General features: G+C 43.8%; 2 protein-coding genes across 4 annotated transcripts; one reads left to right on the plus strand and one right to left on the minus strand.

Annotated features, from left to right (window-relative positions):
• Positions 1–641: 641 nt before the first annotated feature.
• On the minus strand, positions 642–12545 carry PAK1IP1 (PAK1 interacting protein 1). Of its 2 annotated transcripts, none has more exons than XM_084794341.1 (10): positions 12316–12545; positions 9443–9605; positions 5979–6099; positions 5830–5904; positions 5310–5362; positions 4276–4421; positions 4095–4192; positions 2041–2140; positions 1240–1363; positions 642–1117 (listed from the first exon to the last, which is right to left on the minus strand). In XM_084794341.1, the coding sequence occupies exons 1-10, from the start codon at positions 12397–12399 to the stop codon at positions 930–932; spliced, it is 1152 nt and encodes a 383-aa protein (XP_084650467.1). In that variant the 5' UTR covers positions 12400–12545; the 3' UTR covers positions 642–929. The 2 variants fall into 2 exon arrangements, with proteins under 2 accessions (XP_084650467.1, XP_084650466.1); XM_084794340.1 differs by having other exon boundaries at positions 9443–9696; positions 12316–12508.
• LOC311604429 (uncharacterized protein C6orf52) lies at positions 12519–27390 on the plus strand. Of its 2 annotated transcripts, none has more exons than XR_014781493.1 (4): positions 12519–12601; positions 20245–20425; positions 22678–22723; positions 26981–27390. XR_014781493.1 is itself a non-coding variant. In XM_084794343.1 (4 exons), the coding sequence occupies exons 1-4, from the start codon at positions 19789–19791 to the stop codon at positions 27160–27162; spliced, it is 483 nt and encodes a 160-aa protein (XP_084650469.1). In that variant the 5' UTR covers positions 19651–19788; the 3' UTR covers positions 27163–27390. The 2 variants fall into 2 exon arrangements, 1 of the variants encoding a protein (XP_084650469.1); XM_084794343.1 differs by lacking the exon at positions 12519–12601 and adding an exon at positions 19651–19862.
• The last annotated feature ends 571 nt before the right edge of the window (positions 27391–27961 follow it).

The following is a 27961-nucleotide window of genomic DNA, read 5'->3' on the forward strand; positions in this document are numbered from 1 at the left end:
TAATACCTCAAGTCATTCGGGCAATTGATATTTGTTAAAACTGCTGTTTTTTATTTATGTATGTTTGTAGCTCTGGCTGTCCTAGGACTTGCTCTGTAGAGCAGGCTAGCTTTGAACTCAGATATCTGCCTGCCTCTGCTTCCTGAGTGCTTCTCCTCCTAAGTGCTTCTTTAAAGGTGTACACCACCACTTGACAAAATTTTCCCTTACTATGACAGGGGTAATAACAGGTCACTGTCATTAAGTGTGCTATGCTAAGACAGTCACACACCGACACATCAGTATCCTACACCAGTTGAGGCTCAGAGGGTTATGGTGACTGAGTCAACATGGCAACAAGGAAATGAGGGGAGACTGGTTAAAACTAGCTTTGGTGGGTAATTTTGATGCTCTGAAAGATAAAAAAACAAACAAACAAACAAACTACAAGGGGTGTTTTCTTGACCTTAAATTTGCTTGTCATTCACTGCTTAGAAGCAGAATTATCTGGAAAATTCCCTTCATCCACTTCTGGTAGAGACTTGTTAACAGTCTGTGCATGGAGCAGGGGGCTGGGGGTGTAAAGGCAGAGTTTGCCAGCATACAATGCCCTGGGCTTGACCAAGCATCACCAAATAAATGTTTAAAAAAAAAACAGTGTATTATTTTAAATACATATTTTCAGATCTTTACTTGCTTTGAACAGTAAAAAGTACACATTAGTATTGCTATATTCTATAATATATAATAAAATGCCATCTGCCAAAAAATTTTACCACTTAATAAAACAGCAGCACCTAAAAGTGGTTCTTTTTTAAGCTGCACATTTTCCCCATAAGGAGAAATTTTTTTTGTTCTCACATGGGAAAATTAAGTATAATATTTGAAAAGGAGAATTCTGTCAAACAGACATCCTCCTGGGGAGGGGACATCTGGGATTTGCCACGTGGTTACATTTTTCTTTTTCTCTTCTTTCCTGACACGTTTGTCATTTTCCTCTTCCTGGCTGATGCTGGGCTGTTTCCTTTTGTTGGCTTCTTGCTATCACCAGTTAAATCAGATTTCTTTGAGTTAGGTTCTGTTGTTTCTCCTTCCTGAATTACATCACCAGATTCCTTTTTGATCCTTTTAGGTTGTTCTAAAACACAAGAGACAATGTGTTAAGGACTGTTTCTCCTTCTCAGGTTAAGTTATCTGGACTCTTCAACAATTCAGGAAGTGACAGACTGCTCAGTCTTTTAAATGATCGACTTAATTTACCAGAGGAGGACTTTGTTGCTGGAGGAAGGCTGGCTTTTTCATTTGTCGCTGTGTCCAACCACACTCCAAGACACGTCAGCCTGGCACCGGTATTCACCTCACACAGCAAAGATGGGGGAGCTTTCTAAAACAGAAGGGGGAAAAAAGTATACTTAACCCAGAGGAATTTTTGGATAACTGCTTTTTTCCATAACCAAATAATCTTAATTGAAGTTTTATTATACCATTACTTACCACAAAAGAATGTGTTTCAGTCAGTACAAGAATGAGTATACCCTACTACGTGTCACCATACACAGTAAGATGTTCCACCAGAGTTTGTGTGAGTGCACTGATGAGATTACCCAGCAATGCATCTTTCAGAACATAGCCCTTCTGTCAGGCGATGCAAGCCTGTATTTTCCTGAGCATAAGATGATGGTACTCACAGGTACCATGGTTTATAGTTGATCTGACTAGGGTGCTCACAGCCAACTTCTTCAAAGTATCCAGAAATTATACCATTCTAAGGACACAAACTGTCAAACAGACATTCAACAAACCACATCTGCTGAGTTGAGAATAAATACTACTAAGCTGAGACTCTAAGAAGACTAGATTTAAAGCACCCAGGCAGCTCTGTGCTAACCCTAACTTTAAACTACCCACACAGATTATAAATGGAAGATAATTTAAACACTTAAGGATCTTAAACACTGTTAACTTAAAGTAATATTTTAATAGTAATATTATATTATGACATAATTATACAATAAGTAATATAATATAGTCAAGCTTGCATTGCAGTGTGTTGATACTGACCTTATCCTGCTTAAGCGTCCACATTTTGATGAAGCCATCATTTGACGCTGTGACAAGAACATGGTGGTCTGGAATTTCAAAACTGAACATGTCTTTTACCCTAGGGTAGAAATTAATGCTGGAGATCATTTCTTCCAAAGGGTGTGATAGCACAGAACTACAACGGCCTCTTGCTTTATCAATGTTTCAAGTGTTATCCAAGGGTTCAAAAAACAGTATCTTAAGACATGACAAATGCTGAATATTCCCAATGAACAGTGAGTTATTTTCAGGCCAAATTATGGGATAAAACTGTCATAGCTAAAGGAAAAACTCAAACGACAATTACAAATGCTCAGGTGACCTAGGTCCAGCATCTAGGAGGTAAGGCTGTGCAAGGCGAAGCCTGTGAACTCAAGCAACTGCACACCCTGCAAGGAAGGTGCTCACTACAGGTTAGGAAGGGGAAGAGAGGAGTGGGCTTCCCCAGCTCCACGGCACCCACCACCTGAGTCTAAGCTGCCTTTTTGTTTCTGGATTATGGCCACTGCCCAACAGACCACTTTCCTCCATTTCTGCTGGATAAATGATTCAAATGGAAGTAAACCATGCCACTTCCAGGCCTAAGAACCCACAAAGCTGTAATTTTATGTTAAAATAACACTGATGGGACTGGCACAATGGCTCAGGGGGTAAAAGTGTCTGCCTGATGGCCTGAGTTCAGTCTCTAGAACGCATGTGAACGTAGAAGGAAAGCTTGATGGCCTGAGTTCAGTCTCTAGAACGCATGTGAATGTGGAAGGAAAGAATCAATACCACAGTTTTCTTCAGACCTCCGAACACCCCACCCCATACACATACACATACACAAATAATTAGAAAATAATTAAAACACCACAGAGGACGTGCCTGAGGATAAAAATGGGGCGCAGACTGGTCCTGAGGTGACAAATGCTAAGCTAGTGGTGGCTTTGTGAACAGGCTCCTTACACTGGACTGTCAGCCTTTCAAGTTTTCTCTAAGTAACAAAACAGGCCGGGAATGAAGCGCAGACAGAACATCTGCCAAGCTGCCGCTGCCTTACTACAGAGTGAGCCACGGGGCACAGGCTCCTGTCTGCTTACTACAGAGTGAGCCACGGGGCACAGGCTCCTGTCTGCTTACTACAGAGTGAGCCACGGGGCACAGGCTCCTGTCTGCTTTGCTCATCACTGAAAGAGAATGGTCAAGTAGCACTGGCAGGAATACTTTGAAACAGCTTTCCTAAAATGAGTTTACTTCCTAATACTGGTGGAAAGGATCTCACTGCCTGTACACTGGCTGAAGAACCGATTGTTTACAAGGACAGGTTTCTCAAAACAATCATTCCCAGAAAATAAGAACTAAGACTTACTTGAGACATGGCCGGTGGGCCACACTGGAGCAAAATGCTGTATATTACCTTTCTGAAAATTATACTGAAAAAACCCAGGCACATCCAGCATTAGCTGGCCTGGATTTAGGAGAGCTCCCTTAAGTGCAGAATGATCCAAGTGAATAATCAACTTAATCTAAGACTCACTATCTGCCCCTTATACACAGCAAGCACTTGGCCATGGGGCTCAATAATGATTTCATTTTTCTTATGGGTGAAAAGTAGCTGGCCGAGGCTGGGGAGGGCTAGGGCAGGGAGGGCCGGGGTGGGGGAGGGCCGGGGCGGGGGAGGGCCGGGGCGGGGAAAGGCTGGGGGGAATGGGCACCAGAATTAGGAAAAAGAACCGTAGTAGTAGCTCAGCACTGTTTATCTTTTGCTTATGTTTGATATTCAAATGTAATAGTTACTGTAAAGTGCAAAACAACTAGTGGCAGCAGTCACGTCACTCCTCCTGCATTATGAAGTCCAGTGAATAGCATTTGCATCATCTCCTTAGATGCCACGTATCATATACTTGTAACGTATCTGATCACCCTTGTTCACATCACACACACACACACACACACACACACACACACACACACACACACACACACTTATTAAATTATTCTGTTAGCATTCAGTAAGACTATATACACAGATTGCTTAAAAATGAAAATACCTGTTTTCATGAGCTTTAAATTCACAGAGGCACACTAGTGAATCACAGTCAAAAAACCTTACAACTTCTTCATCTCCGGCCACTGCAATGACGGAGTCCTAAGAGAGAGAAAAACAATACCCGGAATGTCCTCAGGAATTCTGACACCTCAAAACTCCCAGCCCTGCTTTCTGGAACTTACTGAAAGAAATGTAACGGAAGAGATCCTCTTCCCATTTGTGATGGTGCCACTCACAGACGCTGTGTCCAGCTGGTAGACATCCACTTTATTCAGCACGACGACTACGTACTTGTCTCCACTGGGGGACCATTCCACGATGTGAGCATCTGTAAGGCAAAATGTTCTCATCTTGCTGGGCAGGGGGGCTTGTCTGTAAGCTCAGCACCTGATAGGTGCAGAAAGGAGAATTCAGGAGTTCAAGGCCACCTCAGCTTCATAGCAAGTTTGAAGCCACATATATGAGGCTCTGTCTCAACAGCCCTACCCTGTCTAATAAAGACCTCTAAAGATGAGCTCATAAAACCAGGCAACAATCTCACAATATATCCCTAATATACACTTCATATGTTAAATTGTAGATAACTGATGGTCATAAAGATGGTTGTGGCAGAACCCAGATCAGAGGCCACTACCATCCATCTACTGGGAAATGAACATGTACATACGTATACATAGAAATGTGTAAGCATGGGCTGGAGAAATGACTCAGCAGTTGGCAGATCTTCCTACTCCTGCAGGAGACCCAGGTTCATGTCCCAATACCCACATGGTGACTTTCCACAACCTTTCCTAGCTCCAGTTCAGGGGATCTGACACCCTCTTCTGGCTTCTAACAACACCATGCACACGCATCCACATACCTACATGCAAGCAAAACACTCATAAGCATAAAATAAAAACAGACATCTTTAAAAAAAAAAAAAAAACGGGAATGGGGCTGGAGAGATGGCTCAGCAGGTGAGAGCACTGGCTGCTCTTCTGGGGGACCTGAGCTTGAGTCCCAGCATCCACATGGCAGCTTCACAATCATCTGTAACTCGAGTTCCAGGGGACCTAATGTCACCTTTGGCCTCCAAGGTTCCACAGATCCAAGTACTACACAGACATACATGCAAGCAAAACATCCATACACATAAAATAGTAAGTATATAAAAATTGTGTCTGCATACACTCATAATCTAGCTAGTTAATTGTATAATGTACAAAATACTCACTTTGTTTTATATTTTTTATGAAAGCTGATCTTCCCTCTACAAGATTCCATGTTCTGCAAAACAGGAGGTTTGTTTACAACACGATCATCTTGTCACTAAGCGAAAACCAAGCGTACCAGGCCTCCAAATGGGCAACCTCACTACATACTGTGTATTTAAGGCACCTGTGAGTTACTCTGTAGTAATTCGTCAAAAACTGTTTTCCTTCAAGCATGATTAACACTCAGCCCATTCCTGCACCTTTAAACATGCTGCTATCCACTACATTTTCACATAGTAAGACATTCCTCTTCAGGGCCACTCTCCTCCTTTTGGACAGTGTCTCAGCCTGGAACTTGCTATGTAGACCAGGCTGGCCTCAAATTCACAGAGTACTGGGGCTAAAGGCATGCACCACCTTGCCTGGCCAATATGGATCATTTTTACACCATCATTATGAAATAGTTCACTAACTTTCTATTTTGCTATTGCTGAGTGACAGAAACATTAGTAAAGATACCCTTGGGAAGTCATAACTCACCTTAACGTCTTATCAGTGCCAACAGACAGAGCCAACTTGCCAGACGGGTGGATAGAAAGGGAGGTCACATGTCCTCTAAAAGGAAACTGACAGTTAGGCCTGGGCTTGTGTGGCACAGCAAGAACGCCACTAGGGACAAGCAGACTCACTTGTGAGCTTTAATGGACTTGAGACACTCCCATTTCTTTGCATCCCAGACACAGATGAGTCCATCTTCTGCTCCACTGAGTAAGTGCCGGCTGCCATAAAATTTCAGGCAAGTCACTGTGCCTGTGAAAAAGCAAGGCAGGCAAAATTATATCCTCTGAACATGAATTCCATTTCTAGTTGGAAGAGCAGGAGGATCAATGTATTTGCAAGTGGCTGTGCCTAGCACACACAAGATCCATGTTCAAGCCCTAGTACCGCAAAAGCAGAGAAATCCAACACCATGGTACTACTAAGTCATAGGTTTAGGTGAAGAATTCAACATATTCACATGAAAACTAACAGTTTTCATTTGTTTTGTTATCTCTGGGAGATTAAGCTTAGAGCCTCTGTACATGATAAGCAAAGGCCTTACCACTGAGCTTTAACCCCAGAATAAAGCAGCAGATTTAAGCTGGGTGGTGGCAGCACATGGCATCGATCCCAGCACTCAGGTCTACAGAGGGAGTTCCAGGACAGCCAGGGCTACACAGAGAAACCATTGTCTTGAAAAAACAAAATTAAAAAGCAACAACAAAAAAGAGAATGCAGCTTTAAGTCCAGCACGCTGAGCCATGTCTCCTACTTTCTAAGTTCTGAGCAACATACCCCACCCCTGCCCCCATCATCACCGAGGCAACACTGTACTTTATGGCTATGTTTTTCTAATTTACTGCCATCAGAATGTGTTACAATGCTATAGAATGTTACTTTTCCAGTTTATTGGTTAACAAATTTTCCTTAATCATTTTGATCACTTGGGAACCTTCACTTCCCGTTACCAACTGAATTCTTGCTTCCTGACTAAAGGAAGAGGAAAGGGTAAGGAGGCTGGTGGTGCAGATCATTACAAATGTCGAGGCACAAAGCACTGCAAAGCACATCTTCACCTCTGCGCTGCCTCTCAAGTCTGTGTGAACCAGCTAGAGGTCTGGTTTTACAACCACGGTGCTTCTGGACAGCACCTGGTCACCCTGGTCACTCCCCTAGAACACACACTGCTTTTGCAGAGCTGAGTGACTGTCACACAGGCCAAACAGCATTTTGTCCTGTGCAGAATGTAACTGGAACCCCCCGCGTCACTGCTTCCATCCATCACCTCCTGCTCAGTCACATCCTCTCTCCAGCAATTCTGCTTCCTCACACCCGCCCTTCTGCCCACGACTCCACCTGCTCCCTAGGCAAGACCGTATCTACTGCCCACTATCTGAAAAGAACAGGACTTACAGAGGCAAGGAGACAGCAAGGAACTCGGCTCTCATCCATGGCACCTCAGTCCTTTCTAACTGTTGAATGTGTGGCGCCTTGTGTGTTTTGGTTACTCAAAGGCTAGCTTGGCAAGGATGCTGAGGACTGTGCTAGAAACAAGAACCTACTATTTCAACTTAACAACACCACTCAGAGAGTAACCCCTCCGACACTAAAGGGGAAGACAGAGTCCTGTTTTCATCTGCCTTTCTCTATGGGAGAAGCTCTGGCTAAGTTCCTCAAGCTAAGTACAAACTGAACTAATTCTGAGCCCACCTCTGCCTTTACCTTCGTCTCTTCTGCATGAAAAATGCAATTTAAAAAATCAGTTACATCTTTCCGTCCTTTGGCCTGCCTCTACACTGGGCAAATTTGTACAGGTACGGAAAACCCAGATAGGAGTGTACAATTACACCTCCTTGGCCTCAGTTTCAATGACTTTTCTCTCTCTGTATTTCACTATGGCACCCTACAGTCCTCTGCGGCAGGCTGTAGGTATATGAGACTCAGTACAGCAAAGCCTGTCCACCTCCCTGCCTTATAGGACGAGGAAAGCAACCCAAGGACAAGGAACATCTTCTTCCTCTTCGTTTCTGTGGTGGTTTGAATGAAAATGGCCCGCATAGGCTCATAGGGAGTGTGACATAATTAGGAGGTGTGGCCTTGTTGGAAGAAGTGTCACTAGGGGATGGGCTTTGAGGTTTCAAGTCCTTAAGCCAGGCCGAGAGTCACTCTCTCTTCCTGCTGCCTACTGATCCGGATGTAGAACTCTGAGCTCCCTCTCCAGAACCATGTTGCCTGCATGCCCCATGCTTCCTGCCGTGATGATAATGGACTAAACCTCTGAACTGTAAGCCAGCCCCACTTAAATGTTTATAAGAGTTGTGGTAGCCATGGTGTCTCTTTACAGTGATAACACCCTCACTGAGACAATCTGTCTCCCATCAGATCCTGGACACAGCAGAGCCCTGCACCAGTCTATGTGAAGTCAACTATAAAGGGTTAACGCTGCTGAGTATCTTAAAGGCTACAACTTTGGGGTGGTTTACATAAGAACGCTCCCCCACCCCCTTCCTACATTTGAATGCTTAGTCAACAAAGAGTAGAACTGTTTGGCAAGAATCAGGATTAGGAGGTGTGGCCTGGTGGGAAGATGTGTGTGTCACCAGGAATTAGAAATTTCAAAGCCCACACAAGGCCTGGTGTGTCTGTCTCTGTCTGTCTGTCTGTCTGTCTGTCTGTCTGCCTGCCTGCCTGTCTGTCTCTCTGCTTGCAGCGCAGGATGTAAAGCTCCTGCTACTGCTCCATTTAAAGGGCAAAAGGTCCTTGTGCACACAGTCAAGCACTGAGAAGCCAGGCAAAATTAAGTACATGGCTTCTCTCTACTGAGGGAGAAAATAGCTGGTTGTTCTTCTGGAATGCTGGAGAAATGCAGCTTATAACACGGTAATCCTTTGCTACCTGATGAGCCAGGCTCTGCTGTATCCTCCAGAATACTGTTTGTTTATCCCAGACTTCCCTCCAACCCAAAACCTGGAGCATTGTATCTAGCCATAAAATTCATCCTTGTGAGAGGCAACACTTGTACTTTACAGCAGCCTAAATGACTTCTATGTTCTCAGGGCCAGGCCAATCCTGACCCTCCCCACAGGCATTAAGTTTACCTCAGTCACTCTCCCTAGACCCTTACCTTGAGCACTGTTTCTAGGTCAACAGAACCCATCTTATGGAAGAAGCTATGTGTACTTTGTAGGCAGCTCCAATGTAAATATGTGTTAGGCTTTGTTGTGCTCGTTCGGCTGAGTTAACTGTTATCAAAAAACTTTCAAAAAGTGTGCTGCGCTTAAATATGGCTAAAATAAACAAACTAGTGTCACAGTGTTTTGGCCCAGCACCAGTTACCTACATGCTAAACCGAGTTTCATTCTTGTCTCTTCATGGACTGTTTCTTGCCAGTCAGAAAGCCTGCAGGGACAGGGACCGCCCTGCCCCCACCCACATACATACATACATACATACATACATACATACATACATACATACTCTCTCTCCCTTCTTGCCGCGATGACAATGGACTAAGCCTCTGTAACTGTAAGCCAGCCCCCAACTAAATGCTGTCTTCTATAAGAGCTGCCTTGATCACGGTGTCTCTTCACAGCAACAGAGCGGACAGACTTACCACTGTGATGCACCAGAGCCCCGTGCTCTATCTTCTTTTTCATGTCATAAATGTGAATCGTTTCATCTTTGCTCCCAGTGACTACAAAGCGACTGTTTGCTGCCACCGCAGACAAGGAGGCAGTGTGGGCATGGTGAGTGAAGTCAGCCACGGGAGTCCATGTCTGAGGAAGAATGAGCATATGATCAACACCAGTCACCTCACAGTTCTCTGAAAATATAGTCCCACAGGCCATAAAAATCAACCAGTGGATCCTGCAAATGGAGAAAAATCTATGTAGTAACAGATTAAAACAAAAAAATGACCGAAACGCAGATAAAGAGTGTAGGAAGGAGAAGGAACATCAGTAGCACGCCTCCAGATCCCAGCGATGTTGGCTTACATACGGACTGCCAAATCAGGCACTCATTCAAACGTTCAACTTTGTATGTGAATTAGTCCAATAACTGCCCACTTTCTCTCATCTATATCTACGTAACTATTCTAATATATATGCTTGATACCAGTACGAGTAGTAGAAATGACAATAAACGAAGAGGTCTGTATTAAAACAGAACGTCCACTCCAAGGAAAGAGATACAGGACAAGTTAACGTGATGGAGATAAACACATGACAAGCCCTATAAGGAAGAAACAGAGCCATATGGGTACATCCTCATTAGTCCTAACGAGCCATGAGAGCTGCTAACGACCAGTCTCGGGAACCAGATGCTCATTGCTATATCACTTTTTATTGAGTAATGTGATTGAATGAGCACATAGAACAGCAAAGCACACACACACACACACACTAACAGTACTCTTCAAATTAAAGGAACTATGTGGGGAATGTTAGCCAAACAAGCTAAGGAAGAGAGAAAAACAAAACTTAAAACCAGGTTCTTTACAGATGCCTAAAGTCAATCACTACGTATCATGTCCTAAAGAACTGCAGCAGCAGCAGCAGGGGAAACAGGCTTCCTCTGAGTCAAGACACAATGTACCTGAGGCATGTGGCTTTATTTCTTCTTTCTAAGTTTCTTTGTTTTAGATAAGTTCTCCCAAAGAATCCCAGGCTGGTCTTAAAGTCACTGTGTAACCTACACAAATTTTACATACACCTTTTCTTTTCTTTTCTTTATGAGACAGGGTCTCACTTTGTAGCTATGGCTGTCATGGAGCTCACTAAGATCTGCCACCCTCTGCTCCCAAGTGCTGGAATTAAAAGCATGTGCCACCATAGCTGGCTTAAATTTTAAACCCTCAATCCTCCTGCCTCAGTGTACTGAGTACAGATGTGAGCCACCTGATATAACCACGTTACAGCTTTGTGTCAAAGCATTACTTGTTGGTGACTGGTTCTGTGGGCTACTGGCTGGATTTTGAAGCGACACCTGGTAATGTTAACCACAGAACCCTAGGAAACATCCTGAGGGCCCAGATAGTTGTATTAGTAAACTATGTGGCCTTGCGCGGCCTCTTGCCCTACCAGAAACCTCCCAGTTGTTGGTCTATAAATGAGAATGGCTATTTGTGTCTCAAGGTTGCTGTCAATCTGGAATGAGTATACTACAAAACAAAAAACAAACAAGTAACAACACGCACGCACGCACGCACACACGCGCACACACACACTAGGGAAGCTCAACAAGACAAGTTTGTAGGTGACAAGTAAAACTATTCCAGAAATAATCATTTGAGTATTAGGAGATCACTTTTTTGTTTTGTTTTGTGTTTTTACGAGACAGCATTTTTTCTGTGTAGTCCTGGCTGGCCTTGAACTCACAGATCCTCCTGCCTCCACGTCCCTAGTGCTGGGACTAAGGGCAGGGTCCACCACCGCCCTACTGGGAGATCCTGTGTATGGCTCTATTTTACTGTTTGACTACTATGTTGTCAATTACCTGTATCTTATTTTCACACCTAACAAGAATAAATGTAATATTGCACTACACTTTACCTCCATGTATTTTTCTCTCTCTTGTCCACCAGCTCTTCAACCAAGAAGGTTACAACAGCAGGAGCCACACCTGTGGCACCTTTTCACCCCACCCACAGTAAAGTCACCCTAAGCAGTGAGTTTGTATCACTATCTTGATCCTAATCCAGCTGTTGTAGTTTGGCAGTTTGTTTCAGGGCAGAAACTCAGTAAAAAGCAAAGCTATTTTCTCATCACACCTTGAACAGCTTCAGTAACTGTCAGCTTAAATGAATGCACTTCGTTTTTGTGTGAGTTAAAAATGTCAGCTTTTTCAAGCCTTGAGAATGCTTTAGTGTTTTTCCTTCTTAATTAGCATATAATTGCATAATTTATGGAGCACAATGTGATATTTCAATGTATACATAGATCAGATATGAAAAAAGGACCTATTCCCTCAACCATGTTCCATATTTGAGAGTTAACAATATTCCGAATACTCTCTAGTAATTACTTTAAAATATACAATTAACTGTTGTAGTTACTTTACTAGGCAATATATGAGCACCCACCCAATTACACTTCTGCAAGTATTAACCATCCACTTCCCTTCCCTGGCCCCAATCTCTGGCAACCATTCATCTACCCTCCCCATTGAGATCAACTTTTTTTAGGTTTCCGTTTATAGACATTTTATCTACTGTGAGACAAGTGGTTATTATCTCATTCTGGAAAAGCCTCCACTCTGTGAAAAGCAGGATATTTCTACACGAACTTTGAGCTCACTATCCTCCTGCCTCAGCCTTTACAGGGCAAGGAATACCGGCATGAGCCCTTCTGTTTCCCTCGGACGCCCTCCACTAATTATCCACGGAGACCCAGCAATAACCAGCAGGCGCTTCAGTGTCGGCCCGGGAAGGACCAGCCCACCCCCCCGAGGCCCGTCCCCCGCATCCCGAGGATCGCGGTATCTCACCTCCCGGTCGCCACTCGTCGCGGGCTCACGGTGCACTGTGAACCCAAACAGGACCTGCTCGTAGCTGCCAGCGACCAGCTCCATTCAGCAACACACGTGCGCGCAGGACGGACCGCCGTGGAAACCCAATGGAAGCGGAGGCAGGCCCTCTCCGAGTGGGCGCGCAGATTATACGTCATCCCTCAGGGGCACCTTTTAGGCGCCTGCATCTGTAGCGTCGGAGTATGCTCTCGGAGGTCACGCGGCCCTTCTACGTGAAGCTTGAGGAATGACGCCGCAGGAACAGGTTCTCAGAGCAGATAGAAAGTAGTTGTGGCAAGCAGGCAAATCCTGGGAAGCTGCGAACTAGGCCGGCCTTGGGAAGTGGGCGGGAAATACTCCGTGCAAGCCCCAATTTCCGGTGCGTCTAAGAAAGGGGAGGACCCACTTCCGGCTTCGGTGGCCCGCAGTAGTTGAGCCTCCTCCAGCCTTTGCTGGCGTGCTGGAGTGATTTTGGTTTCAGGAGTTAGGTTTCTCCCGTTTGTGATTTTTCTCAGTATTCCGAGTCAGGGTCTCGCTACTTCGCCCAGACCGGCCGCCTCCTTGCACCCGTTTTCCTCCCGCAGCTTCCCGATGGCTCCCATTACAAGCGAAGTGTTTCGTTTTCTTACAGAAAGCAGTTTAGAGACCTTTCTGTCGGATCGGCCCGGGGACGGTCAGGGCTCGCGGAGTCTGGCACTGTCCCCTCGCTGGACTGAGACCCTGGGTCCTGCCAGTCCGTGTCCCGCCCGCAGGCCAGGCCATCCCGCGCTTCAGCCCTTCTTGCTAATCAGACGGGCCCACTTTAGGGCACAAGCTGGGGTAGGAGATAAAATGTCTTGAAGGAGGAGGACCGTAAAGTTCGAAGTGGAAGACTCCTCCACTTGTGTTAAGAGGCAAGGAGTAAAAATTAATGAAAGCAGTAACGTTCATATGTACTGAGGTTTCCATAGGTTTTAGGCAGGGTCAGGAATAAATTTTGCCAGCTTCTCAAAAGAGCATCCTTAAGTGCTTAGACTTTGTTTCCAAACACTTGTTCTCTGAGGCTACAAATTGTCTACATAGTTAGCCGGCTTTGTTTGTGTATGGGGACACAATTTCACTTCGGATGTTCTGATGATATTTAAGCTGTGGGAAAGCCTGTACTCTATTTTGGGCTCTTCCACTCACAAGCCTGCAGTCGGGTAGAAACCCTTGTGCCAATTATGTATCTTCAGTTACTGCTAGTTTTCCTGAGCATGTTATTTAAACTGAATCTTTTCCTCCAGAGACCCACTGAAGTTGGAATAAGTCCCTTTAGCTTGGAACAAAGTGAGAAAGTGTTACATTTTACTTTAGCTTATACTCGTTTTAATGTAATAGTAATAGTATCTAAAACGTGAAAGAAATTAGTAAACTGTTTCAGAACCCTGTGCTTTATTTATTGTTCTGTTTCTGGAGGCGCCCCACCCCATTACCTCCAAGGAAATAGCAGCTGCTGTTATATGTCGGTATTTTAAAAATTATAACAGAGGAAGTGTGATTGTTTAAAGTCCTTCATCTCGATTTCATAAATTTCCCTGATCTTTATTAGAGAAAATTATGGAGAGACCTTCCATGCTCCTAGATTGGTTATAATTAGTATTGTGAAAATGGCTGTACTACCAAAATTAACGTACAGATTCAACACAACATGAGTTTTGATGTCATGAGTTCAAGATATAATGTACAGTGGGGCATGGTGGAGCACGCCTATGATCCCAGCACACGGGAGGCAGAGGCAGGCGGATCTCTGTGAGTTCAAGGCCAGCCTGGTCTACAAAGTGAGTCCAAGACAGCCAGGGTTACACAGAGAAACCCTGTCTTGAAAACCCGGGGGGTGAGGGGGGGGGATGAATAGGCAAAGCAATCCTAAGGAATAAGAACACTGCTAGGAGAGTTATAATAACTGGCCTCAAATTATACCATGGAGCTATAGTGATAAAGATCTGGTGACCTCTTGTGGTTTGCAGTCATACATGCATGCAAAACACTGTATACATAATAAATAAATCTTTTTTAAAAAGGGAGGGGGGTCCTGCGTTCAATTCCCAGCAACAACATGGTGGCTCATAACCATCTGTAATGGAATCTGATTCCCTCTTCTGGTGTGCATGAAAAGAGAACTAAAAAAAAACAAATGTTAGAAAAGAAAGAAAGTGTTCAACATCAGAGAAAAGCCAATTAAAATTACTTTAGGATACCATCTCACCCCAGTCAGAACATCATCCAAACATCTGACAACAAATGTTGGCAAGGATGAGAAGAGAGGAACTTTTCCTCACTGCTGGTATGGTGCAAACTGCAAATTAATCAGCTTGGAGATTCTTTTAAAAAACTGAAAATATAACTAAGTGACCCCACAATTTCACTCCTGGAAATACACCTGGAGACCTCCATACCCTACCAACAGACATTTGCACCCACATGTTTATTGCTGCTTTACTAAACAAGGAAACCAAGTTATTTATCAACAGGCGAATGAATAATGAAAAGGTGACACATATACAGAGTGGAATACTATTCAGCTCTAAAAATGAAATAAAGCCAGGCACAATGGTGCACGCCTTTAATTCCAGCACTCAGGGAAGCAGAGGCATGTGGATCTTTAAGTTCAAGGCCAGCCTGGTCTACAAAGCCAGTCCAGAACAGCCAAGGCTACACAAAGAAACCCTGTCTCAAAAAAACCAAAAAAGAAAGAAAATGAAGATGAAATGAAATTTTGTAAGAAAATTGAAGGGCTTAATCCCAGCACTCAGGAGGCAGAGGCAGTTGGATATCTGTGAGGTCAAAGCCAGCCTGGTCTACAAAGAGAGCTCAGAACAGCCAAGGCTCTGTGTAACAAAGAAAGTCTGTCTCTAAAAACAAAAAACAAAAAGAGAAAATGGAAGGGGTTTGACTATATAATTTAAGCAAAATCATACAATCTCAGAAAAAACTGTATTCCCCATGTGGCTCATAGCAAACAGTATATGTATATATGTATCCATGTAAACATGGCCATGTGGGTATACTACAACATGTAGACAGGAAAACAAGAAAGGATGAATGGCAGGGGATGAGAAAAGACTACATAATGGGCATGTGAGTCATGAAAGAGGACATAACGCTAGTTGTTTTTCTAGTTTTGACTCTATCATGAATTGTTCAATTCTTTAAGACATGTAAATGCATAAAAATGTATTTAAAAGGATAAAATCCAATATGAAGGTCCATAACTTCAAAATGGCTATTCTAACTGCACAGAAGTTTGTTGGCATGTGTACTTTGGATCTGGTTAATTTCACTGTGTGATTTTTTTTGCAAGTTCTTCATATTAAAGCTTTAATAAGAAATAAATAAATGATTATTGACATCATTGGAGTAAAGCAGAGTTTATGCGAGCACACAAAATATCACTTGTCATCCAGTACAAAGAGGCACAGTTCCAGGCAGGCTAGCACAGACTCCGGAAGATCCTGTCTTAGCCTTTGCTCCCTTGGACAAAACACCTGTGATCTCAGCATTTGGGATGCAGAGACAGGAGATCAGGAATTCAAGGACAGTTTTGGTATGAAATTCTGCCCCAATATCTCCCCCCAACACACACACACACACACAGCGACAACAACAATAATTTAACACCATGATTTGCAAATAGAATTGCCTCCAAACCCAAAGCAGGTTCTGGGAACTCCAGAATATTGTGATCAAATGGTCTTTACAAAATAAAGGAGTGACATAATAAGCTACATCTTAGTCCTTTAAATAATCTTTCTTGTCATTTAATTGGCTCCAAGGCATCTAGCTAGCAGCTGAGGCCAGGTTATTGTGAATAAAGTACACACCGGTGTGAGCTGACAGGCTGGATGTGGGCACGTAGTCTAGGTGCAAAGCCCCAGCAAATGTAATCCTGTACTGGGATCTGTTAGTGCCCAAATATCATGCTTTGACCTGCTTATATTTGTGAGGTTTCAGAGGAGAGTTCTGTGGCTTGACAAAGACCTCTGCTCCAACCAGGAATTAAAGAATATGGTTGGCTCTAGGATGTAAATCATTAAGCACAGGTGTCATGGTGATTTTACAAAAGAGGAAAAAAAGAAACAAAGAAAGAAAACCTTAGAAAGTAGTGAAACCAATAGCTGAGCTAACAAGACTTAAGGAGTATGTCATCCAAAAGTTAAATGATGGGATTGAGGAGGGCACATAGATGAATGTCAAGGGTATTTGATTCCTCAAAACTATATGGAAATCTGCGAATCTAAATTTTTGGAGAATATTAAGAAAATTTAATTGATCTTTCAGATGGGATTACTGCTTCAATAAAATAAAATTGTATTTTACACTTTAAAATATACTATTATGAACTAACATGACATCAAAAAAATGAAAAATCCTGCCAGGTGGTGGTGGTGCATGCCTTTAATCCTAAAACTTGGGAGGCAGGTGAATTTCTACCAGGCTAGCCTGGTCTACAGAGCAAGGTCCAGTATGGCCAGGGACATCTCTGTAGACAGAGAAACAGAGAAACTTGTCTCGAAGAACAAAAAAAAGAAAGAAAGAAAGAAAGAAAGAAAGAAAGAAAGAAAGAAAGAAAGAAAGAAAAATCCATGGTAGAACTAAAACGAAAACAACAACAACAAAAAACAAGCAAACAACAACAAAAAAGAAAACAAAACGCAGAGCGAAATATCCTAGTTTGGTCTTAGGTTGTAAGTGCTGAAACACGCCAAGGAAAGTAACACCTCTAAGTGCAGCCAGTTACTGCAATTACTGCTCCTGAGTCTTGCCCACTCTTGACCTTGAACTTTCCCATTCACAGGAAACAAAGCTGCAGCCTTTCATTTCATTCCCAGCCAGTCCAGCAGCGTCTCACCTCTCTCAGGTTGCAGGACTCATTGTCTGAAGCAAACCACTATGGAATTCTATGCCTATTCAACTAGATTCAAACGGGACATACTTTCCCTAAGACCTCCTGCTCTCTCAGAACAGGCTGCAAAAGGCCACTTAATCTCAGTGTGAAAACTGAAGTTGCCAAGGAGCAAACCAACTGTTGAGAAATCAATAACACATTAGCAGGACTTTTGTTGTGCTTTAAAATGATTGATTGCAAAGCTCTTTGCACTTGAGTGGTGGCTCCATTCATTTATCCATCCAGTAAATATTTATTGAGGACCTGGCTTTGCTTGATTTGGAGAGAGAGAGGGGGGGGGGCGTGGGGAACGACAATAGAGTAGTTGACTGTATTCTTTTGTTGAACTGCAGCTACTCCTTCGAATAGCAGTGGTAAGCAAAAGAGGAGGAAATTAGTCCCAGGTCAGAAAAATCACAAGAGGGTAATGTTCCTTCTTCCTCATGAGGAGGCAGCTGTTAGATTCCAGAACAGTGGGGATGAATGCGGCTGTATTCCCAGGGGTGTTTGGTCCCTTTGCATTTCTGAGTGAAAGTAAACTGAGATTGTGCTCAGTGTCCCAGGGCCCGAGCACTCACAGAGAGCTTGCTGTGTGCATTTAACCCAGCTGAACCAGGTTAGATCTGCAGTTGGGAAAAGAGTAAAATGTTACTTTTGTGCCTGCCCTTGCCATTTTAACCTACTAGGCCTCAAAATGTGCGGTTTCGTCCAGGACCCTTGCTCAAAGTCTTCTGCCTATCACTCCTGACATTTTTTTTTTTTTTTTTTTTTGGTTTTTCAAGATAGGGTTTCTCTGTGTAGCCCTGGCTGTCCTGGACTTGCTTTGTAGACCAGGCTGGCCTCGAACTCACAGCAATCCACCTGCCTTTGCCTCCCAAGTGCTGTTGACATTTTTCTAAGTGGATATCACGTGGCATGTTGACCTCTCCCTTCCTCAGCTTCCTGACCACCTTGGTGATGTTCAGTTTCCACATTCCTTACCTTAACCTCAGCTCATTTATTCACAGCCATGGCTCTGACTTTTCATGGTATAAAAGGTTCTAAATTGATAAGGGAATAAGTTTTTTTTTCTTTTTCTTTTTTAATAGGAAGGATCCTTAACTTTGACTGGAGTCTGAGTGCTGCAGGCATTAGGAATTTCATTGATATTGTTGAAATAATGGAAGCAACGGTGGCTTAGGCAGACTTCTGTCGCTGCTGGGAGCAGGAAGGCGTCCACAGTCCACAGACACCCAGACCCAGCCTTCATCATGTTTGACACCTGTGAAAGTAGGGTAATGTGACCTTTCTCCAAGGCCACTCCAATGGCAGAGAGACCACTGCATCTCACAGCCGTGGAGACTGGGGTCAATAATTGGTATTGCCTTGACAAGTGAGGGATTCTGAGGACAACCTTAGAAAGTCACTAAGGGGAACTAAAGAGATGGCTCAGTGGTCCAGAACACCTGCTGTTCTTACAGAGGACCCAGATTTGGTTTCTCAGGCCCAGCACAGTATCCCACAACCACCTGTAACTCTAAGGATCCAAGGGGTCCAAGGCCCTCTTCTCCACAGGCTCCTGCATGCACATGGAACATATAAACACACAGGCTCACACACGTACACTAAAATAAATAGACTTTTTAAATCGCTAAGAACATCAGAGGGTTGATGTGACCTTTAAAGCTTGCATACTGTTGCTTTCCTGTGCTTTTTGTTCTAAAACTTAAAAAAAAAAAAAACTGATAAAGCTGTGACCTCAGGATGCTGAGGGAGATCATAAATTTAAGGCCAACCTCCCATACAGAGATTCTATTCATTGTTTTTGTTTTGTTTTGTGAGACAGGGTTTCTCTGGGTAGGAATAGTTGTCCTGGAACTCACTCTATAGACCAGAGTGGCTTCGAACTCATAGAGATCTGCCTGCCTCTGCCTCCAGAGTGCTGGGATTAAAGGCGTGCACCACCATCACCCAGCCAGAGATCCTTCGTTAACAATACAAAACCTTAGCTCGGACCTGCATTAGTGTAAAGTGTGTGGGTGTGCAGCTCCCTCTTGATGGTGACTCTGCAGCTGGCTGAGAAGATGTTTTCTCTACTTAGATATCTAAAAAGAATGCCATGAGACGTCGGCTTCACTGGTTACTCTTAGCAGATTGCTGAGGGGAGAGCCGCTCAGATTGTGGTATTTGTTTCGATTTTAGATATTGAAAGTGACATTCTTACCTAATGAGGGGTGCGGTGGGGAGCAGGCATTGAAGTATGGCCTCTTCAAGGCTCACACACAAACACTCAGCGGTTTCTGCAGGTTTCCCCAGCCCTGGCCATTCTAGGAGGTACCAGCAGGTGGAAGCCAGAGAAGTTTGCACACGTTTCTCTGGGTGATTGCAAATTCATCCCTGCCTCCTCTCACACCTTCTCTCGTTGTCAGGAAACAACTGCCTAGCAGGAATTGCCACTAAATATAATTGCCTGGCTTCGTGGCTGCTTATAAGAGGTATTTGTAAGGGTTGATCTAGTCGATGTAATTTCAAACCCAGAATTAAAAGTGGTCGAGTTGTTTTCTTCCATGTCTGGAGAAATGGCCAGATTGGTAGGTTTTGGCATGGCTCAACAAAATAACCCTCCCTTCATCTTTCAAAGGTGAGTGACCTTTTATTCATTTTATCCTTTTTTTTTTTTTCACTCATGAGGAGGTTTCTCTGTGTAGCCTTGGCTGTCTTGGACTCACTTTGTAGACCAGGCTGGCCTTGAACTCACAGCGATCTGCCTGCCTCTGCCTCCTGAGTGCTGGGATTAAAGGTGTGCACCACCACGCCCGACTTCATTTTATACTTTAACTGAAAACATCAGTGTTATTCGATACAAGCTTTTTGGCAAGTGTCAGCCTGTTACTTGGAACATAGGCGTTTTCATTTTAAATGCCTGAAACAGAATCATCTGTACTTCTGGAAAACAGTGACTGTGTGGTGCTGCCACAGTTGGTGATGACTGTCACTCTTTGTCCACTTCCATCTGTCATTAGGGAGCAGCTGAGGTTCCACTACAGCCTGCGTTGCCACTTTGACAACTGTTGTGAACAGCCACACAGCTTTTACCATCTTTCCTGCTGCAGCTATAGCTCCATAGTGGATGGAAATGCACCCAGCCCTCTGGGTGTGTATGAGCATCCTGAATCCCTAGCTGAACCTTGGGCTATTCCTGAGGTAACCCTTGTTGAAATAAATCTTTGTTTGGTTGGTTGGTTTTGTTGGATTTTGAGACAGGGTTTCTCTGTGTAGCCTTGACTATCCTGGACTCAACAAAGTGCTTTGTAGACCAAGCTGGTCTTGAACTCACAGTGATCCACCTGCCTCTGCCTCCTGAGTGCTGAGATTAAAGGCGTGTGCCACCACACCTGGCTGAAATAAATCTTAGTCATCTGTTTGCTTGATTATGTAACCATCATTTTCTTATCTCCCCCCACTCCTTCTTTCTCCTTTTTCTTTCTTTCTTTCCTTCTTCTTCTCTTTTTTTTTCTTTCTTTCTTTTTTGGACAGGAAAATTATTTAAATTCTGACTCCTTTAGAAAGTGAAGTTATAGACTGATTAAATTTTGGCCTAAAAATTCTTGCTACTAAATTTTAAATGGTCATTAAAAATAGATTTTGCTGAGCTTTAAATTAGGATTGGAAAGAACTTTTGATAGGCCAAAGAAGGAGACATGAACACCTTTTAGAAAGATATTTTAACACTGATTAGTGAAGTAGTTCTAAGGCCGTGAGGATGTACCCATACCTCTGTTCTCATTCCTTCTCGGCCTGGGAGAAAGTATCCTTGGAATGATTGTCTCTTCTACATCTTTCTTCTGCACTCCTGTTAGCTGAGTTGGTTGAGCTTTCTTTCTGCTGTGAAAGGGGATGGGGCTTCATTTTTTTAAAAATTGCTTGTACATCAAGGTTATTTAAAGAGAGCCTTCTTTAACCTTGGCCCCTCTAGGACCTGGGGGTTGTAGCTCAGTAGCAGAGCTGATACTGGGCATCACAAAATCCTGGATGCAAACCAAACTAATCAAACAAGTAAAGACAACGTCCCTAAAGCCTCAGGAGGCAGAGGAGGCAGATCTGAGTTCAAGATCAGCCAGATGGTTATGACTGTGGTATGGATGCTGGAGATTAAACCCTTCTTTTAAGGACTAGTGGTGGCAGCTGGCCAGGGACCACCATCTTACACAGATGCTCTCTCTGCAGGAGTTTCTGCTTCTCAAGCAAGCGCTTTAGAATTCACACTTATGAAAGTTAGGTAGAAAAGAACAGAGAAAAAAATAAATGAAAGGAAAACCCCCTGTAAGCTCAGATTTAGGTTCCTTATCTATTTCTAAAGAGAAAAAAGAGGGGGACAGAGAGCAAAAGAGAAAGAAAAAGAGAAAGAGAGGAGAGAGGAGAGAAAAGGGGAGAAAGAAAGAGGAGAGAGAGATAAAAGGAGAGAAAAGAAGAGAGAAAGAATAATAAAGAGAAAGAGAAAAAAGCCAGCATAGTGGCACACACCTGTAATCCCAGAACTCCGGCAGACAGAGGCAGGCAGATCGCTGTGAGTTCGAGGCCAGCCTGGTCTACAAAGCGAGTTCAGGACACCCAAGGCTACACAGAGAAACTCTGTCTCAAAAAAACAAAATGAAAAAATGGAAAAGGAAGAGAAAGAGAAAAGGAAGGAGAACTAAATGGAGAGAGAGTAGGATGAAGACAGGATAGAAAAAGGAAGAGCTGGTGTGTTACATTTGTTACTCAGACCAGGACATGCTTCAGAGTAAAGAGGGGACAGACGCCTCTAGGTAGATGATGCCTCTGTCCCTTTCAATACTATCTACTTAGTATCAAGGCCAGTTTAAGGTCACTGGTGCTAAGTGCTAATGTAGCTTTTCCCAGTCAGGTGGTTCCTTGAAACAGCTGTACATAATGTAAAAGGCAGACATCTAAAGCTGGGGATGTTCCCCCCCTCCCCCGGGCCTGAATAAAGTACTTCATAAGCAAGAAGACCTAGGTTCTGATGCCAAGCACCCACATAAAAAGCTGGGCATGGTGGCACACACCTGTGACCCCAGCATCTACAGGAGGCTCTCTGGGGCTTGCTAGCCTGTCACTCTAGAAGAACTGGTGACTCTCACATTCAGTAAGGGACTTCATCTCAATAAATAGTTGGGGGAGGGGCTGGAGAGGTGGCCTAGTGGTTTAGAGTACTTGTTTTAGAAGACATGAGTTCAATTCCTAGCACCCACATAGTGGCTCAGAACCATCTGTAACTCCAGTTCCAGGGGATCTTCCTGTCTCCATGGAAGACAGGCATGCACATGATACACAGACATACATGTTTAGTGGTTTTGAGTTCTTTCAGAGCTAGATTTTCTATCCTAAAAAAGCATGTATGATGTTAAATCTTTGCCTTTTTTTTTTTCTGGTAACATAGTCATTTTTCTTTGTAGGAAGCCACAGCCCCAGCTGAAAACCAAGACGAAGGCTGTCTAAGAGGTAATGTGAATCTTGAGCTGCAGTGGTTGAGGTGAAAAGAAAAAGGATAATTTCTGGGTATCTCGTTCTCTTAAGTTGCTAGAGAGATCTGACTGGAAAATTCCAGTGTAGGTCCCTTAACCCATTTCTCTTTGGAGGTTTGTCCTGTCCGGGGAGACTGTTTCTATGGGGTCAGTGGCAGCTGAGCCACCTCTCTGCATCTTCCCAAAGCTCGGGAAATGGGGATCTTACCAAGTGGAAAGGAAATAATGACCCCATTTCAAGACTGGCTTCCTCCATTAGCCTAGAATTTGGGGTTTTCTACAGCTTGAGAGAGTGGCTTGAAGTTCACATGCCAGAAACGTAACCCCAATGCAGCACTGAGAGGCAGAGCCTTTGAACGGTAAGTAGATAACAAGGCAGGGCCCTCCAGTACATTGGTCCAGTTGTAGGAGTGGACATGGGGCTGGCTCAGCCCTTCCCATCTCTTCCTCTTGGCCTGCTTGCGTTCCCACGGTTTTATTGCCTACAAGGGACCAAAACACACCTTAATCTTGGGCTTCTAGTACTTAAATCAAATACATTCTACCTATTATAATACTGTCAGTGGAAGGGCTGCAGAGATGGCTCAGAGGTTAAGAGCACTCACTGTTCTTCTAAAGGTCCTGAGTTCAATTCCCAGCAACCACATAGTGGCTCATAGCCATCTACAATGAGATCTGGTGCCCTCTTCTGGCGTGCAGATACATGGGGGCAGAATACTGTATAAAACACACACACACACACACACACACACACACACACACACACGTTTTGTTTTTTGAGACAGAGTTTCTCTGGGTAGCCTTGACTGTCCTGGACTCATTTTGTAGACCAGGCTGGCCTTGAACTCATAGCGATCTGCCTGCCTCTGCCTCCCAAGTGCTGGAATTAAAAGCATGTGGCACCACCAGCAGCTATAAATATATCTTTAAAAAAAAAAAGAATGTCAGTGCAAATGGGTTAAGGATTGATTATACTTCAGTTTTGTGTGTGAGACAGCTGAGATGGGACACAGGACCTTTTTCACACTCACATTTTATTTTTTAAAGAGAAAAAGCAGGAAGTAGTTGCTGTAGCTCTGGCTTCCTGGTTCCCCTCTGGGCCACTGATTACTTGGGACCCACGGGTGGCACAGGAGTGATAGGCTAGGGTGTTCATTTGTTCTGAAAAGAACAAAGTTGGGCCCACAGAAAGTTTTTGAATGTGTTATATTTGAGAAAGAGGAGAGAATACTTTGTCACAGAAAAGAGAAAAGGAGAGACAGAGAAATGGCCAACACTGCCTGTTGATACTCACCCTTCTTGGTCCTGTTTTCCTACTGAGTCCTGGCTAGGCAGACCATCCAGCCTTCGCTATCCTAAAGAAGGGAGCAGGTGAGTGTGCTTTTGTCACTCTGGTGGCCATCATGGACTTTCCATGCAAGTTGTTTTCCCTTCTAAAAAGACATGAAATTGATGTTTAAGAGTAATCTTTGTGTTAGCCAATTGTTCTAGAAGTTAGTCCTTAAATTTACATAGGAAGAAAGGGTGCTCATTTCAGCTCTCAGGGGATTTCTTTTGGGATCTTCTTGCGTTCATGAGAGATACACACAAGGACATGTAGCAAGCTGGGCATGGGGGTATCTATCATAAATCCCTGCATTTGTGAGGCAGAAAAGTCATATGTGTGAGGCCAGCCTGGGCTACATAAGAACACTCTGTTTCCAAGAATCAAAACAACACCCCCAAATATCTAGTTTCCCAATACAAGGATTCAAACCCTACCTACTAGCTCTACTATCCCAGACAGAATAATGTCCAGTTGGTTTTCTTTCTATAAATGGATGGTCATATTTGGCTCAGAGGCTATGCGAGTATAACATCTAAAGAGCTCCAGTGTCTCTGCTGGCTAGTCAGTCTTGTGTCAACTTGACACACAACCTAGAGGTGTCTGAAAGGAGGGAATGTTATTGAGAAAGATCCCTCCATAAGATCAGGCTGTAGGGCATTTTCTTAATTAGTGATTGATGGGAGGGGGCTCAGCCCATTGTGTGTGGTGCCACCCCTGGGATGGTGGTCCTGGGTTCTGTAAGAAAGCAGGCTGAGCAAGCCATGGAAAGCAAGCCTGTAAGCAGCAGCGCTCCATAGCCTTTACATCAGCTCCAGACTTTAGGTTCTGGCCTGCTTGAATTCCTGTCCTGACTTCCTTCAGTGATGGACATCTATAAGGAAGTGTGAGCCAAATTAACCCTTTCCTCCCCAACTTGCTTTTTGGCCATGGGGTTTTGTCACAGCAGTAGTCACCCTGACTAAGACAGTGTCCTAGGCACCTAGCACACAATATCTACACAAGGCAGTAGCTAGGTCATAGATCCAAAGAGACAGAGCTCACTGGAAATGCAACACAGAGCACCAGCCACCTGAGAATATGACCCTAAGTTGCTAGTAGGCAAACTACAGGGAAAACTGAAGAGACAGGGAACTTGAGTATTCACTGTTCTCCATGTGACATTCCCAGTGTGCGTGTATACAGCTGTCCACCTTGGCTTCTGTGGATCTTTCTGCCTTGCATTTCATAGGCTTACTCATTGACTCCTGACCGCAAGTCACAGGAGAGAGAGGGCATGCTCATACCTAAGTGTGCCATCTCAACACCTCTCCCCCAACCACAACATGTAAGAAAACAAAACACACCACCACCACCAACCCCAAACCATCCTTGACTCCACAGGAAAGATACCTGGAACTGAATTTAAGAAAAAACTTTTTTTTTTCAGGAAGTTCAAGAGGAAAGGTAGAAATTGCAATTTTAGACAGGATCTTTTAAAAAATAGCCCTGGCTGTCCTGGAACTCACTATGTAGACCAGAGTGGCCTCAAACTCACAAAGATCCCCCTGCCTCTACCTCCTGAGTACTAGGATTAAAGGCATTTGCTATCTCACTCAGATTGGAAGATGCGATCTTTATGGCCATAAGTCCTCAAAAGAAACATGGCTCAAAAGACTGATGCAGATGATACACCACCAATGTATTTTATTTCAAAATAATTAACATGAAAGGGAATCACATTCGTCTCTAGGACTGCTGTAGCAATCCACAGACTGGGTGGCTTAAACAATGGACGTTCCTTCCCCCAATTTCCCAGCCCTGGCCACGCAAGCTCTAGAGCCTAGAACGTTCAGGCTCAGGCCTTGGCAAGAGCTCTCTCTCCCGGCATGTCGATGGTATTTCTCTGCATGTCCTTATATGATCTCTTCTTCCTGTTGATACTAAAAATGAGGGTGGAAGATTGGCGGCCTTACTTAAGGACAGTCTCCTCAGACCGGGATCCCAACCTATGACTTCCCCAAGGCCCCAGCTCCAAAGACTGTGAAAATGACTGCTAAGACTGCAGTATATGAAATTCAGGGAGGGACACAGCGTTCAATCCCTGACAGCCTTGGCAAGGAATATGAACCCATCAGAGGCAAATTATGATCCTGGATGCATTTAGACTTGCAAAAATTACAAAGGAGAGCAAAGAGCTCCTTCGGTTACATTCAGTGCAAGGGGGGAAAAACTGATTCTATTTTTTTAAAAAAGAAAGAAAAAGTGACCATGTTGCTTTAGGAACCTCAGGGAGCCTGGGTCCATGATATCTTGGGTCTCAGGCTTCAGAAAGGGAGGCCAGGCTCTCCCAGAATTAGTTGATACATAAAGTTTCTTCACATAATAAGTCTATTTGGTAAGCAGACAAGGCAATGGTCTTCTTTTTCAGACTCCTGCCCTAGGAGGCCTGTCTTGGCTCACTGTTTACAAGGCATCCACCTGGGTGCTCAGGCCAGAAGCTCTGGTCTCATCCTTATCTTTCTCCTTTTCCCCCCAATTGAAATTTGTCCCCAAAACCCCTTTGGATTTCTGTTTCCCTCCATCTCCTCCCATTGTCTCAACCGGTGCCAAGCTCAATGATGCCTCTTTTACAGTTTGAATTGCTATTTTCAAGTCTTGGTGGGAGGAAACAGAATTAATTCCCCCCAAAATCGTTTATTATTTTAATTTTTCCTATGTATGTGTGCATAGTACTATGTTATGTAAGGATGTCTTCATGGGAGTATGTACTGTACACTGAGCATGTACATTTCCCCTGAATTAAAACTTGTAGCTTTAATGTCCATAAAACATGCCACTGATGCTTTTTTGCGAAGTCTCTAGTTTTCAACACATAGAATATGTGTTACGTGAAACTATTTTTCTCACATCTGTGATTGGCTTCTGCAGACCCAAACCTTCATGTGAATATTGAAGAATCAAACAAGGAGTTCATGGCAAACAGTGAAGAGCTGTACAACGCCCTCATGGGCTGTCACTGGCAGCCTCTGGACACTGTTCCGTCAAGTATCCCAGATGAGGCCCCACATGGTGAAGCAAGTATTCACTACACCCCCCAACTGCCCTGTTAGTTGTATCTTTTCTTTGGTTTTGGAGAAAAAAGACTGTATTCGATTCTGAATGCCTTGTTAATTTCCCGCCCTTGTACTGTGATTAAGCCTAGGGCCTTACACATGTTAGGTAAGCATTCTACCACTAAGTCATGTCCCCAGCCCTCTGAAACTGTTTGTAAATATAAACTTCTGGGACCTCAATGAGATTGACATGGTGGAATATGATATAAATAAAGATTGCCAACACAGCCATTCCAGAAAGTGTGTCATCTTAACTCGGTTCCGGAAGAATTCACACGACAAGGCAGAAGTTACAAGATGACTTTGGGAGATAGATTTTATAGAGATGAGTTTGAGCTCAAGGGTTGGTGGCCTTAGCTACTGTGTTTCGCCCACTTCCTGTAACAATAAACCCTCATGGGAAGAATCAGATGCACACAGGATGCAAAATTTCTCACTGGCACCTTGTCTGGCAAATGTCAATTCGAACTGGATGCTCAATCTCCATTGACACCCAGGCTCTGTTTAAGGAAGCTGGCTTAACAGTAGGAGACAGCAGAGTCATTCTGCTGGACAGAAAGATTCCTACGAATACACAGAGCTCACCACATCCACACAGCCTGGTGGGTTTTGTTGTTTGCTTATTGGTTTTGTTGTTTTTTGTTTTTTGTTTTTTTTTTGTTTTTTTTTGAGACAGGCTTCTCTGTGTAGCCCTGGCTATCCTGGACTCACTTTGTAGACCAGGCTGGCCTCCAACCCATAGCCATCCCCATGCCTCTGCCACCCTCAGTGCCAAGATTAAAAATGTTTGCCACCT

The sequence above is a fragment of the Acomys minous genome, assembly GCF_964271855.1.
Source record: "Acomys minous genome assembly, chromosome: 9".
In the NCBI taxonomy this organism is placed as follows: Eukaryota; Metazoa; Chordata; class Mammalia; order Rodentia; family Muridae; genus Acomys; species Acomys minous.

What these genes read in the sequence shown, in the direction of transcription:
- LOC311604429 (XM_084794343.1), top strand. Translation starts at nt 19,789, where the DNA reads ATGTCTGGAGAAATGGCCAGATTGGTAGGTTTTGGCATGGCTCAACAA. An exon ending in CCTCCCTTCATCTTTCAAAG is followed by an intron (nt 19,863 to 20,244) that starts GTGAGTGACCTT and finishes ATCTGTCATTAG; the next exon opens with GGAGCAGCTGAGGTTCCACT. An exon ending in AACCTTGGGCTATTCCTGAG is followed by an intron (nt 20,426 to 22,677) that starts GTAACCCTTGTT and finishes TTTTCTTTGTAG; the next exon opens with GAAGCCACAGCCCCAGCTGA.
- PAK1IP1 (XM_084794340.1), bottom strand. Translation starts at nt 12,494, where the DNA reads ATGACGTATAATCTGCGCGCCCACTCGGAGAGGGCCTGCCTCCGCTTC. An exon ending in AAGTCCATTAAAGCTCACAA is followed by an intron (nt 5,905 to 5,978) that starts GTGAGTCTGCTT and finishes GTTTCCTTTTAG; the next exon opens with AGGACATGTGACCTCCCTTT. An exon ending in AGCAACAAAGTCCTCCTCTG is followed by an intron (nt 1,118 to 1,239) that starts GTAAATTAAGTC and finishes CTTGTGTTTTAG; the next exon opens with AACAACCTAAAAGGATCAAA.